This window comes from Sitophilus oryzae, unplaced genomic scaffold (genome assembly GCF_002938485.1).
Source record: "Sitophilus oryzae breed Bouriz unplaced genomic scaffold, Soryzae_2.0 scaffold_1318_pilon_pilon, whole genome shotgun sequence".
NCBI classification, from domain to species: Eukaryota; Metazoa; Arthropoda; class Insecta; order Coleoptera; family Curculionidae; genus Sitophilus; species Sitophilus oryzae.
The window spans coordinates 1,153,920-1,169,198 of NW_022145969.1; the positions used below are offsets into that span (position 1 = coordinate 1,153,920).

Consider the following 15,279-nt stretch of genomic DNA (forward strand, 5'->3'; position numbering starts at 1 on the left):
AAACTTAGCAATAAGTATCACAAGTGAATGTGTTAAATCGGATTTACATCCGAATAAATATTCTTTCTAAAAGATAAATTGAACGCCGTTAGCATGCATCCTCATTACCGAGTAAGCTGCCTTACCTTTGAATTGAGTTTTCAATGCCTGACGACTTATACTGGATCTAGTTGACGATATTTTATAAATTCGAACGCGGTTCGAATACTTCGAATATTAGTTATAGTAAAAGCTTATACACTCAGTTGCGAAAAAAACGCAACGGAGAAATTTTTGGGCAAATTTAAAGTGTTATATTTTTGTTATTTTTAGCCCTATTTTCATGATTTTTTTAGCAAGCTCTATATACTTATATCAACTTTAATTCGCGAACTCAGTTTTTATAAACTTTAGTATTTGACATATTATACAGGGTTAATCGGGGTGTTGTTTTTTTACCTTAACTTTAAAACACCCTGTGCAATAATTTTATGTGTAAATTTTCCTAAAATATAATTTTACGGCCAGAACCATGTCTCCTGAGCATTTTGTTTTTTTGATCATGTCAATACATGCCTTGGTTAATCTGTAATGGTGCGTTTAGACTTGGGCACGCACGCACTGATCCTCCGCGAATACTCAAGTGTAAACGGCTGTGCGCGCACGCTCACTCTGAATCTGTCTGTGCGCGAGCAGCCTCGAACGTGAGCCGTCTGGTGTCGGTTTTTGGTTCGTGCTCAAAGGGATTTTATGTGTGTGCGAACGCTCAGTTTGAACCAGGTGGATGACACTTCTTATGGGAGAACTGGCAATGGTTGAAAACTTGACTACAAGCGATTTTCTAGGAATCTTCCTTACCGATAAATTATTGACAAGAGTGACAGATAAAACGTTGACGTTCTTTCAGTATTCCAGTTCATCTCTTTTTCTTTCTAAAGTGTGCGTTGAAAGGAGACAAAAACAATTTTTGGTGACCCATAATTTGTTATTCGAACACCACTTTTCTCCTTGTCGGGTCGTTGACGTTGACTTGTCGCCATTTTATTTCTTTTGTTTACACGCTGCATTTTGCTTTGCAAATTTAATACATAAATTATTTAGGCAAATATATAGGTTTTTAATAAAACTCCTCGGACTAACGTGTAGGTAAGTGTTGATAATTTTTTTTTCATCTTAACATGCTCATTGTCGTTCTCCTGATTTTAGGTGACAGAAAAGGATCATCAAATCAAATTGAATTTTATATTTTCCTTCCTATTTATCCTTCCTAAATATCAACGAGATGAGCCATCGGAAGAAAGGGACCATAGTACAAAACAGAAAGGTGATCTTTTTTCTTTCCACTTCGGATATTGAAATTATTATATACTGTAGTCGTGTTCGGCATTATGCTCTGAGAAATATAGATAAACAAAGAACAACAGATATAAAGCATCCCAGAGGAAAAGAGAGGCAATACCTGTATGTACTCTCTCTGATATTTGTGAAAGTTACAGCAAAGTATTGTTGTAAATGTCATCTTTTTGATCGACCTGAAAACTTCGAGCAAAAAGATGACACTTTCAACAATACCCTGACAGATATCAGAGACGATACAGGTTTTTCCTCTCTTTTCCCCTGGAATACTTTTAATTTATTATTCTTTGTTTATCTAGATTTCTCAGAGCACTATGAACGAACTCAGCTTGTATGTTTGAAATAATCGTCCAGTTGGCTTAAAAATGATGATCGAAGACATTTCCCATATAATTTTACTTTCAAAATTATGATATATCTTTTATTTCTAAGCCATCTATGACGCCATTTTTTTCAGTTTTGTTATAATTAATTTTGTCTCTTGATCTACTTGTAACATTATTCTTTTAATTTTATTAATTTATTGTGGTGAAATTAATTTCTGTTGTATATTTGATATTGATATTAAACATATTTTTAAAAAATGGTGTATTTTTTGTGTTTTTGTGTATGTCATAATTAAAAATAAATGAAGAAATAAAATTTTTTATTTTTTAAACTTCCCGCCATGTGTGACAATTTAGTCCGTAGTTCCTACAAGCGAAATTGGGGGCGCTAGTAGCAGTAGACTTGTCAACAGTGTCAAATTTAAACGTCAATTTCACTTTCCAATATTTAGCAAGGCGCTCGCACTTCTTCTTGTGTATGTGTTTTGTGGTTTGAACCGGCAATTTGTTTTGTCTGCGTCCGTGCGTGCGTGTGTGATTTTTTTTCGTTTTCTTTATTAAAATTATGGAGTGGATCAATGAACCTTCGTTATTATTAATTGAAGAATATGAATAGTTGCCTATATTATGGGATGTTAAACATTCTTTGTATTATTAAAAATAAAAAAAAAACGCATGGCAAGATCTTGTAAATAAAATTATAATATCGAATATGTCGATATTAATGAAATTGCTATTCTAAAATTTGTATCTTTTGTTCGTAATTTTTGGTGTTATTAAATTTTGTAAATATTCAAAGTCGGGTCTGGTCATTCTTGTAAAGTTTTTGAACTGATCATAGCCCTCCTCAGACACTAAGTTGAGTATTACAGATGTTTTTTTAATATCGTTAGTTCTGCTATATTTATTAAAACTAGGACTGAATCGTTAGTTTTTAACGTTGTTTTTTTTTTAAATTTAGTATAGAGTATCTAATGCAGGCGTAATTTGACGTTACGACAACAGTCACCAAAACCATCTCGTCACATTAAAAAATTACATCAAAATGTAATGACAATTGAAAAAATTGCATATTGATCGTGATCACTTCATTTCGCTCTTAAAAATTAACCAAAGCATGTATCGGCATGAATCAAAAAACAAAAGGCCCAGGAATAATGGTTCTGACCGTAAAATTATATTTTAGAAAAATTTACACACGAAATTATTACACAGGGTGTAAAGTTAGGGTAAAAAAACAACCCCCCGATTAACCCTGTTTAATATGCGAAATACTAAACTTTATAAAAAACTTTTTAATAGGGCTAAAAATAACAAAAAATATAACACTTTAAATTTGACCACAAACTCCGTTGCGTTTTTTTTTGCATATGAGTGTATTTTTTTGCTAAATTTAAAATATTTTAATTGGATCTACATACCTGTGACAGTTTTCCACCACTAACTTGCCAAACTTTCAGCGACATATCTTTCGAGCCTGTGACAATGTGCTGAGAATCTGTAGTCAAAACGAAGCAAGTTATTTCTTCTGAATGTGTTACAGTGTATCGTTCGTCATCTTTTACTAAAGACCATATTTTTAAAGTCGTGTCGCCGTTTGTAGCAACAGCATATTTCATGTTTGTCGTTGTTTTGACGCATTCGCTTGGTCCAGAGTACGACTGAAGCACCGTCCCATTGTCGGCATGCCAAATATAAATTGTATCGTTAATATCACTAGAAATAATTCTGCTAGAGTCCATGAGGACGAATACTGCGGTTATTGATGTCTGGTGTCTCTGAAAAAAAAAACATGTGGATAATTTAAATTAGTAAACACATCTTGTGTTTTTTTTCTTTGTTACGTAGAAAAACTAACCAATTTTGTCTATCCAGGCGAGCAAATGAGATTTTGGGAGGCTAGTAAGAACCGATCTCCCAGAAGTCATTTAAATTTTAGATGCGAGGGGTCTCTAAAAGCTTACATCTGTTGTTTCCAAAATTGATCTTTCTTCTATTTCGAGTTTGATTTCTTTAAGGGCTTCTGCCTAATTTAGTAAAGCGGCCCTCTCTGGTTTTTCTTTTTGTTCAACTTTTGTCTATCATTAATAAAGTTACTGTTTGTTTTGTTTTATCGAAAATTCAATAATTTTTGAAGGTACCCGTATTTTAATCTAATATTTCTAATAAAAAAAACCAGCGTGGAATCAAAAAACGTTTTAAATTAAAAATAACTAAACGCTGGCCGATACAGATAGAATTTCGAGCGTTTGTTTTAAAATATCAATTAAAGAACAGACCTTTGTTGTTTATTGAATTGAATCGTTTGGAATTTGTTCTGTGCAAATATCGGAAATTCAGTTTTGTAAAGTTAATTAAACAAGCTCGGATACAGGGGGTGAAATACTTACCAAACCAAACTGTATTCCGGAAATTTCGGCAGCATATTCTGTAGATATAAATAAGTAAAAAAGTTCGTATAAATGTATGTCCTAAAATGATTAGTTTCAGAGTTTCAAGTAACGTCAATATTTAGATGATGTGTCTGGGAGTTTTTTGACACGAAAAACTGGATTTTGATCTCAATATGACTCCTATATAGAAGGCGCCACCTACATGCGTTTTAACTGTTTTGAAGAGTAATAACTTTTTGTCCGTACCTGTATAAAACTACTGGGTAAAAAAATAGACATTTCCGTTATTTTTTACGTATAAAATGTCTCTTGGTAAAAATCGCTACGAGCAATTGTTCTCAAGATATTTAGAATGGAAATAGTCAATACATGTCATTATTGACAAAAAATAAACAAGTCGAGTAGATAGTTATTTGACTGAAATTATAAATTTGGGAACTTTTTATTGTTTTAAATTAATTATAAACTTTTTGCATAAAAACATTTCAAATTTATGATTTCAGTCTAATAATTATTTAGTCAACATCGTTATTTAGTCAACATCAATGACAACCGGTATTGATAATTTCGATTCCAAATATCTCGTGAACTCGCAGAAATGTTTACCAAAAGTCCCTTTTTATGTAAAAAACGCCGTAAAAGTATATATTTTTACTCAGTAGTTTTATACAGGTACGGACGAAAAGTATTACTCTTTAAACCAGTTAAAAAATAAGTAGGGGTGTCCTCTACAAGTAGGAGTCATATTGACATCAAAATCAGATTTCTCATGTCAAAAAACTCCCAGAGACCAATTTTTATCCAAATATTGACGTTACTTCAGAAATGATTTGGAAAAAATCGAAATAAAAATGAAACTTCTACACTACACCCTGTATCTCCGAAACTAATAGGAACTTTTTTACTTATTTTTATCTGCAGAATATGCTGCCGAAGTTTCCGGAGTACAGTTCAGACCACCCTGTTTATTCTCTCTTTTACTTACCGAAAACGTCAATACAAGTGTTCCTAATGTCAATCCCCAAACTTTGACTGTTTTGTCTTCAGACCCTGATGCAACGAATAATGCACTGGGTGCAAAGCTCACTGCTGTAACAGGTCCCGTATGGCCGTTCAGTGTCAGTACTAATTCCTGATTATTTAACTGCCATACGTTCAATAAATTGTCTGACGCCCCGGTCACTGACAACTGACCATCTCGGGAAATGTCCAAGCAAGATATAAAACCACTATGGGCTGTCAAGTGATGATGTGTCTTTTTCTTTAATTTTAAGAAACTCTTTATGTGGTCGGTGCTTCGAAAAGGGTAGAACAATATTCGATTACCTCCTGAAAAAAATCCAAATGCGATTAAACGTCGAAAAACAAATATAAAGCATGAAATTAAAGAGGTTAAAGCTAGGAATTTTCTTCAGATTGGTATAAATCGTGTTAAATCATATCTCACTGAAGTTTACAATTCAATTTGTATTATAATTTACTTCGGGTTTCTATTTCTAAGCATTTAACGAGAAGTTTTGGCCGAGTTTTATAATTTGTAAATATGATTTTAATCGTTTTCAAAGTGGAAATTATGACTTTCTTGATATAAAATCTTTTAAAAATATTATTCCTGACAGTTATTTAGTTTTCGGTGACAACTAGGTTTTTATTAGCATTTTTGATTAAAAATTTAAAAGTAACTCTTCTATTTTTTTCTGGTTCAGTTTTGAATACAAAGTCACTAAAAAAATAGGAACTTATATGAATTTTATCGTAAACCTTACTAGGAAAAAATATGTAAGTGAAAAGAGAATTATTAGAAACGACTTAAGTAAAAGCCTTGTATATATATTTTTAAAGCAGATCAACCTAAGACGTTTATGGACTAAGACTACTAGATGGCAGGACCGGTTTCCCTCCAGAAATATTTTTTTTGTTACTCTGAATTTTGAAGCTACCAATAAAAACAGAGAAAATAAAAATCGATAATTTTCGGACTGTGCCAATTGGTTACTAATCGACCAGATACTTTTTATCTATTAGATATGCTATAAAAGCTGGCAATTATACAATTCGACCATTGTAAATACCCGACAAATTCTTCAAGGCCGACAAGGCCGATGCTTCTCACTGATAAGAAATAAAAATGTTTGTTCAGATAATTTTCCAGGTATTTTTTCTTTCTGAATGCACATTTTAAAGTATTTAATATTCTTTGTCCCCTTGACCTATTATCCTGGTCGCACGTATGGAAGTTCTGTTCCTTCTAGTTTTAGAAAATGTTCTTATTTCTTTTTTCTTTGCAGTTGTAGTTGTAGTGTAAAATTAGATTAATTTATTAAGTTTAATTAAAGTGTTTAGTGTAGCATGTTAGTGTAGCCTACCAAAAATAGTTTAGTAGTGTTTTTATAGTTTATTTTGTAGTTAAGTAGTAGGTGAAGGGATAATTTTGTTATTTTTTCTTTTTATTTGATAAATTAGTAAGTTTGATAATTTGTTCAGTGTAGAATACAAGAATAAGTAGTTGTGTAGTGTTTTAAGAGATTATATTCGTTTATTTTGTAGTTGAGTAGTAGGTGAAGGGGTATTTGGGTACTTCTTCTTTTTGTTTTTCTTGTAATAATTGTAGTAGTTCTATTAAGTATTGTGATAGATACACAATATCTTCCTTCAACTTCGTTGAATAGTGCGTTATCATATAATCTTGGTTTTCTGGTAGCAGAATATACGAAAAAAAAATCTGATCAAATTTATTTGAAATTAAATTAATCTAGCCTTATTAATCAAATTAAACTAGTCAAATAATAACAATAGTTAGGTTCAAAATATTATACAGGGGGAGTTTCCTACGATGTTCTCTATGGGCATCTCGGAAACTACTGGAGATAGAGAGTCGGTTAATGGGGAAAGAATTGCAGTTTTGTGGGGTCATAAATATGCGCCTTTCGGATTTTTCGGAGAAGTTCAAGGCTTATTAGATATTTCGAAAAAAACAAATTTTTGACTCCGCCCCGAAAGGTTCACGATTTGTCCTCCAGTTAGCAGCACATTTTGTCTAGTCGGTTGACCAACTTTAAGAATATATAAACAAGGGTAAAAGTAAAAGAAAAATAAATAAAGAAAAATCTAGATTTATTTATGTCCATTGCTGTATATCGAATCTGGCAGCGTCTTAAGAGTTTGAGCCAGGTTGATTCGAAGGTTATACAATGGGGTTCTGATAAAAGGCCATTACTGATCTCTGGATAGCATCAGGTCCAGAATTTTAAATAAAGCCAAGAAAATTATCAGCTTTCGTCTCGTGATTCGGGGGAATTCTCTGTTTTTTCTTCCTTTCCGTTGTTTTGTCCGAGCAAAAAAAAAACAATTTGGGTTGGCGCAGTAAATTAGAAAGTGGGAAATATCACCAGAGCGTAATGCTGGGGGTGGGGAATGGATTTTGGAATTGGAAACAGAGAAAGAAAATATTTTAATTTTTTTATTACTCGGTATTTTTATGAGACGAATAATTTAGATACCAGAATATAATAAAAAATTCTCTTTCTAACGTTAATATGATAAATAGTCCGGAGTAGTAAATACGGCGTTTAATATTCTACTAACCGATCAAACTTTATAAGGGATAACCTTGAATTAAAAGGTTTTCGTAAGTTTTTTCTTTTCAAACAAGTCTGTAAACTTTGTTACACCTTTCAAATAGTTTTTTTTCTTTTTGCTCAGTTTAACTAAATAACTATTTGACCTCTTGAATTTTTTCTTTTCTATTTTTTTTACGCTGGATTAGATCAATCAAATGAATAATTCTTTTTGTCGAATACCGTATTTTCTCCACGTATTTTACCCTAAAATTTACATAAAAAAATATAGAAATAAACATGGAATATCCGATAGAAATACGTCATGTTTATCAGGATACGGGGCGAGGGTGACAAGAGCATTTTTTTTTTGGTTTTATTTGAAGGTGGACAGTATATAAAGGGACCATATTTTCCACTTATAATTCCAGACACACTCCGAAACGCCTACAATCTTTCTCAGGAATTTTTTAATATGTCAGGTATCTCTCATCCATCCATCTTTTTATCTCTTAATATTTTGTTCTTGTTATACAAGGTAATATTTATATATTACAAAAAAAAAAGAAATAAAAGAGGATTTTTTAATCTAATCTAATATAAATAAATGTATTGCACTTTGATTTTTTGATTTTAATAAAGATAATTGAAAAATAATCATATACAGAAAGGTTAAGATAATTGTTATCACGAGTAATAATTGTTAGTTGAAAGTTTTACTTCCTATAATGTAATTTTAACAGAACATCAAAGGTTTATAATAGACCGTATCTGTAAAAAAACTAAAGTATTTTTGAGTAGTTGTATTTAGATATTTTAAATATTTTTTTTGTTTCTTTCCTTTGACGATGAGATGATGTATACCTTCTATTGTACTTAGACAATACAATCAACGCAGTGGTGTTTTCAACAAAAAATGACTTAATAAAAAAAATTATAAAATTATTTTTTTATTATTTTTTATTTTTTTAATAATTTCTGTAAATTTTCTTCCAGCGGTGAAAATCTTTTTATGAATTATTATGGTGAATTATTTCCAAGAAGATATAAATAGTTAAATATAGCTTTAGCTGGTTACATACGTAACACATATACACTCAGATGAAAAAAAAACGCAACGGATAAATTTTTGGTCAAATTGGCAAGCTCTATACCGGGTGCGTCTCAAAAGTGGCTCACCCCCTATAACTTTTTTATTTTTTCAGATAAAACAACGATATTTGGTATGTTAGTATATGACATAAATTGGGATTGATTGACGTATTCAATTGTTTTCGGTCACTTCCGGTTTCACCGGAAATGACTACAGCTTTTGATTTTTAAATGGCACCCTCGGTATTTTTTTACTTTATTCGATAGAAAATGACACTCTGAATCGAATGACATATCATATGTCAGCTTTTGACATTTTGGCATATGGTTTATAAGTGAGTAGAAGTATCTTCTAAAAGTGTGTGGTATCAAATTATTCGTAAAAAATGCTTTTTCCAAATATGCTAATGAGACACTCTCGTTCCATTTGAAAAAAAATGAGATATGATTAAAAATACGATTTGGGCATCTTTTAACCGGCCTGGACAAGGCACTAATAACATTAAACGATCAAATCTATTTCTCCAAGGCTCCTTGATTAAAAATTAGTGTTTTTAACACAGCCATGGCACCCTAGAAATTTAAAATAGAATTTGTTTTTGAGTGACTATGTCAAAAATTGACATATGATATGTCATTCGATTCAGAATGTCATTTTCTATCGAATACAGTAAAAAAAACCGAGGGTGTCATTTAAAATCAAAACTTGTAGTCATTTCCGGTGAAACCGGAAGTGACCGAAAACAATTGAATACGTCAGTCAATCCCAATTTATATCATATACTAACATACTAAATATTGTTGTTTTATCTGAAAAAATAAAAAAATTATAGGGGTGAGCCACTTTTGAGACGCACCCGGTATAATTATATCAACTTTAATTCGTAAACTCGGTTTTTTATAAATTTTAGTATTTGGCATATTATACAGGGATAATCGAGGGGTTGTTTTTTTGCCCTAACTGAAATAAAAATAGGTCTAAACATAACAAAAATATAACACTTTAAATTTTACCAAAAATTTCTCCGTTGCGTTGTTTTTGCATCTGAGTCTATAAACAATTTTTTTTCTTACCTGCTGTGAGTAGAAAATCATCCCTGTCAGTTACTTTAACTGAAGAAACCTCCCCAGTTTGACCAGACAGGGTTTTAATTAATTTTGCACTGTGAATATCGTAAATATAGACTTTTTTGTCTGAACATCCCATCACAATTCGACAACTATCTTGAGTTATACACAGTGATCGTACCTGTGAATAAACCAGAACAAGACATTACTTATTTATTTAAAAATTGTTATTATATAATTATTATTAAATTAAAAAACGATAGACACAAGATAGTTTCTTTACAGTTTTACCCTATTTCCTTGTGTGGAACTTTTTTACTTAAGTTCGAACGGCATTTAAGTTTTTATCTTGAAAATTTTGACTTTTACAACCCACATCAATTTTACCAAAGTGGGTAGATATGGGTCTTTATGACCTTTCAACTAACACATCAGGAAATAGGGTTGCCATTTGAAATTTTAGGAAAGGTACAGCTGAGGCAGTGAAAGTGTGAGATATAAAATTTAATAAATGATGCCTGGAAATTGTATTTTTCATGTATTAAATTTCATAATTTATTAAAACGCGTTTGTATATGAAGAATAGCTTCGAATTCAAATCGGAATATCTAAAATAGGATTTTTAATATTTAAAAAAGTTTTATATTATTGAATGAAATTCGAATATACGCTTTTTAAGTGTTATTAAAACAAGTCTGTACCAATATTCGTGAACTCCATTTACTATTTTTCATCAAATTTCTAAGAACTTTGAGACTCGGAATTTACATATATATTTTTATATTAACACGGATTTTTTTTTTAATATTTAAGCCGCACTTTTTCTAACGACTCGTTGATTTCCAGGTGTATCGATAAAAATATAATAAACTGTCATAAAAAAAACAGAGGTAGAAGCAAAAACGGGAAATCCCTTTATTTCGGACAATACGTTTTGCGTTTCCATCGGCATTCAATTTGTTTGTTTTTACAAGTATATATCGATGCAACATTTATAGGAAAACAAATATTCAAATGAAATGAAAATACGCCAAAACCCATTATCCCAATGTGAATGAATTTATTGCTACTATATTTTCCCACATCCGTACTTTCGTATTTCTTTAGAATACGGCTTGATTATTTTGTTTATTATTAAAGTCACGTGATTTATACAGGGTGTCCCAGAAATAAGCGCAAGTATTTTAAGGGTTCGATCTGGCCAAAAGAATCATATTTTCTCTTTACTATTTTTAAAACATATTAATAAGATTCGAGTTATTTTACTTTGAAAATTTAAAAATAATGTCAACATTTTGAGAGCCGCCGGCTGTAGTCGATAATCAACCGAAAATACCAAGCAATTACCAGATTTTTTGTTTCTGGGGTCGAATTATATTACAAGTTAAAATACTTACACTTATTTCTGAGTAGGCATGGGGACACTTGAGCCCAAGGTCAGCCCATATTTTTCCCTAAATTTAGGGAAAAATTTTGGGCTCAAGTGCCCCCATGCATGTAAATCTTATAACATGGGTTATATGTAAATTCCCTAAATCTACTGATTTTTAGATTTGGCAACGTCGCATTTCTCTAAACACACGGCAAGTGATGCCGTGTGTTTTAGAAGATTTACATGCATTGGGGCACTTGAGCCCAAAATTTTTCCCTAAATTTAGGGAAAAATATGGGCTGACCTTGGGCTCAAGTGTCCCCATGCCTACTTTTCTGGGATACCCTGTATTTATAAGTAATTTTAATAGTTAGGATATTGTTCTTGGTTGATTTTAAAGATTCTTACCTTTGCTTTGTGTTCTAAAATAATTGTGTGAACATCCGTTCCAGTTGCTACAGTTTTGATGTAGACTTTGTTATCCTTGCAACAAGCTACTAGCCAAATGCAATCCATGGATACGTCTAGCATTTGAACTGGAGAGGTTATCATTATGGTGTTTAGCAAACTGTAATTGTTTAATGACCATAGACAAACTTTTCCATCTTTACTGCCAGAAACCATTATGTCACCATGAGATGTCACCTACCATAGACATGTATAAAAGCAACTAAGCATTGATTTGTCTTGACCCAACAAAAAATGTTATGTTAAAAACATTAGACGGTCATTTTTATTCAAAGCGAATTATTGATTCAGAAACATAAATAAAAGAGGTGTAGCGACCAAATCGTTATAATTTAATGAAATACTATAATCATTACATAATGATCATATATAATCTGCGTTAATAAACTTATTTAATAAATAAATTTAACAATTTTAATTATTTAATAAATAAAATTGTTATAATTTATTGAAATACTATAATCATTACATAGTAATCATATATAATCTTCGTTAATAATCTTATTTAATAAATTCAATAATTTTATTTTATTAATTTTAATTATTTAATAAATAAAAACGTTATAAATTAATGAAATACTATAATCATTATACCGGATGCGTCTCAAAAGTGGCTCACCCCCTATAACTTTTTTATTTTTTCAGATAAAAAAACGGGATTTGGTTTGTTAGTATATAACATAAATTAGGATTGAGTGACGTATTCAATTGTTTTTAGTCACTTCCTGTTTTACCGGAATTGACTACAACTTTTGATTTTTAAATGATACCCTCGGTGTTTTGTTGTTTTATTCGATAGATAATGACACTCTGAATAGAATGACATATTATATGTCAATTTTGGACATTTTCGAATATGGTTTATTTGAAATTGCAACCAAACGACAATTTGACTCGAAGTACCAAGTGTGTGGTACCAAATTACTCGTAAGAAAATGCTTTTTCCAAATATGCTAATGAGCCACCCTTGTTCCATTTGAAAAAATTGAGATATGATTAAAAATACGATTTGGGCATCTTTTAACCCGCCAGGATAAGACACGAAAAACATTAGACGATCAAATCTATTTTCCCAAGGCTCCTTAATTAAAAATTAGTGTTTTTAACACATCCATGGCACTCTAGATTGAAATTTAAAATTTAATTTTGATTTAAGCAAAAATGTCAAAAGTTGACATATTATGACATGTCATTCTATTCAGAATGTCATTTTCTATCGAATAAAGTAAAAAAATACCGAGGGTGCCATTTAAAAAGTTGTAGTCATTTCCGGTGAAACAGGAAGTGGCCGAAAAGAATTAAATACGTCCATCAATCCTAATTTATGTCATATTCTAACATACCAAATCTCGTTTTTTTATCTGATAAAATAAAAAAGTTATAGGGGTGAGCCACTTTTGAGACGCACCCGGTATAGCGATTCTCCACATACGTTCACCACATACGACACGGAGTATTGTAAAGCTAATGATGAGATTTTACAAATTCTGTTTACATTTGGAGTGATGAAGGGACTAGGTATGTTACAATTTAAAAATTCTTTTACAAGATACCAGAGTGTCCCAAATAGTAAAAAAAATATCAAAAGTTATATTTTTTAAATGGATTCCTTGTATATTAATAATTTAGTTTCTACGATTAAAATAGTTTGAAATTTGATTAAGATTTATTATACTTAACCTGGCGTTTTGAGAATAATTTCAATTTTGTGCTGCAGCAACAATTTTAAGGCTTCATTTCTCCAGTGGCTGGGGCCCTGTGGTGTTCTATTTTGGTAACGACCACTCCAGTGTACTAAATATTTACTGAAGTTTATCTACTGATCAGTTATTGTGCAGTGCAATAATAAAATAATACTACCGGTAGGTAAAAATGGTATAATACAATTTAATAGACAATTTAATTGTGCATCTGATTCTCCTAAAATATACAGGGCATTCATTTTAAATTAAAGAGAGTTATTGCCGTTTGAACCTAATAATTATTTAAAATAAATTTTTTAGACACTCTGTATAGGGTAGTATTATTTTTTATTATTGCAACACAATAACTGATCAATAAATAAACTTCAGTAAATATTTAGTATTAAAAACTTTGATACCCTTGGAGAAATGAAGCCTTAAAATTTTTACTGCAATTTCACAAAATTGAAAATATTTCAAAAACGGTAAGGTTTAAGTATAATAAACCTTAATCAAATTTACCTTTATTTTAACCGTAGAAACTAAAAATATAATAATATACAGGGTGTTCCATTTAAAAAAATACAACTTTGATATTTTTTACTTATTTGGGACACCCTGTATCTTGTAAAATTATTTTTAAATTGTACCTCTAATAGTCCTTCATCGAACCCAAAACCCGAAATTTGTAAAAATATAATCGTCTAGCTACAATACTCCGTGTCGTATGTGGTGAACAACCCTGTATATAATATTCGTTAATAAAGTTATTTAATAAAATAATGACGCCCTAGCAATTTTCTGTTTACATTTGGTGTGTACATCTTGGGTATGTTCGTTTTTCTCATTTTTGTTTTGTATTTTCGTAAGAAGCCTTAATTAATTAGGGTGATTCTTGAGAAATAATGTGGTGTTCTCTAATTGTTGAGTTTGAACTGTTAAATGTGTTTGCTAAACTACCTCATGGGAAGTATTTGTTGTTGGAAATTGCTCGTGCTGTAGCATACAATATTTACCTTTATAGCAGTAACAGGGCCCCTGTGGTGATCTATTTTGGTAACTACCCTCCCAGTGCCTAGGGAACTTATAATAATACTGCTGTCTTCACCCCCGCTTATAATGACGGAATTGTTCAGGGCGCTGGTGATACACAGTACCGGCGCTATATGCTCCGATATTTTTAACTTGAGATTTAATCCCTTCAAATCCCAAACTATTATGCTGATATCGTCTGATCCGGTTAGTAAATATTGGCTCTGCTTGGTAACTGCCATACAGTTTACTTTGTCCGCATGACCTAAAATTTCCATTATTTTTATTCAATTTTATCGGCAACTCTCGCAGTTTCAACGTCGAAAATTGCCCCAAGTTAAATTTGCTTAGTTTTCAATAAGAAAAATAGTTTTAATTGAATCTGCTTCGTTCCGTAAAGTGCTCAAACTCTTATTATTTCACTGTAATTTAGTCGACTGGTGTATCTAACGGAAATATTTAGTTTCTATAGGGCCGATTTTCCCAAAGGCTTTTATAGATAATTAGAGAGTTGATTTTTCTATTACAACATACAGTTAAAACAGAGTTCTGGCTTTTTTTCCCAACGACACGCGACGTACCCAAATAACCAATCGCCCCTAAACGAAAAATAAAAGAGTTTTTTTTTAATTCAATCTATAATATAAATAAATAATATTGCTGTAACGGTGAGTCTTTGGAGGTTTTCTTCTAGTGGCGATAAATTCAGAGCTTTTTTTTGAAGATACAGTTCAAAATCGAAATATCATTTGTTTTTATAACAATATCCGAATATTTTTTTCGAAAATCTCTTGAAATAACAATGTCTTGTTATTCATAGTCTGAAATTTTAACCAAAAATGAAATCACTCTAAGCAGGGTTGGGAAACGACGCGTAGAAAATTAATTTTCTACGTGTATGTAGAAAAGTGCGTAGAAAATGTAGAATATTAAGTAGAAAAGGTATAAATGTAT

General features: G+C 31.2%; 1 protein-coding gene across 2 annotated transcripts in view; it reads right to left on the reverse strand.

Moving 5' to 3' along the window:
* The window catches only part of LOC115875080 (NACHT domain- and WD repeat-containing protein 1), a 122,460-nt gene that overhangs the window by 30,028 nt on the left and 77,153 nt on the right, over positions 1-15,279 (reverse strand). For both annotated transcript variants that reach the window (XM_030890447.1, XM_030890448.1), the window contains exons 17-21: positions 14,310-14,590; positions 11,552-11,788; positions 9,778-9,952; positions 5,040-5,383; positions 3,083-3,439 (exon numbers count right to left, since the gene is read on the reverse strand). In XM_030890447.1, the coding sequence (XP_030746307.1) occupies positions 3,083-3,439; positions 5,040-5,383; positions 9,778-9,952; positions 11,552-11,788; positions 14,310-14,590 (1,394 nt within the window). The remainder of the gene's footprint in view (positions 1-3,082; positions 3,440-5,039; positions 5,384-9,777; positions 9,953-11,551; positions 11,789-14,309; positions 14,591-15,279) is intronic.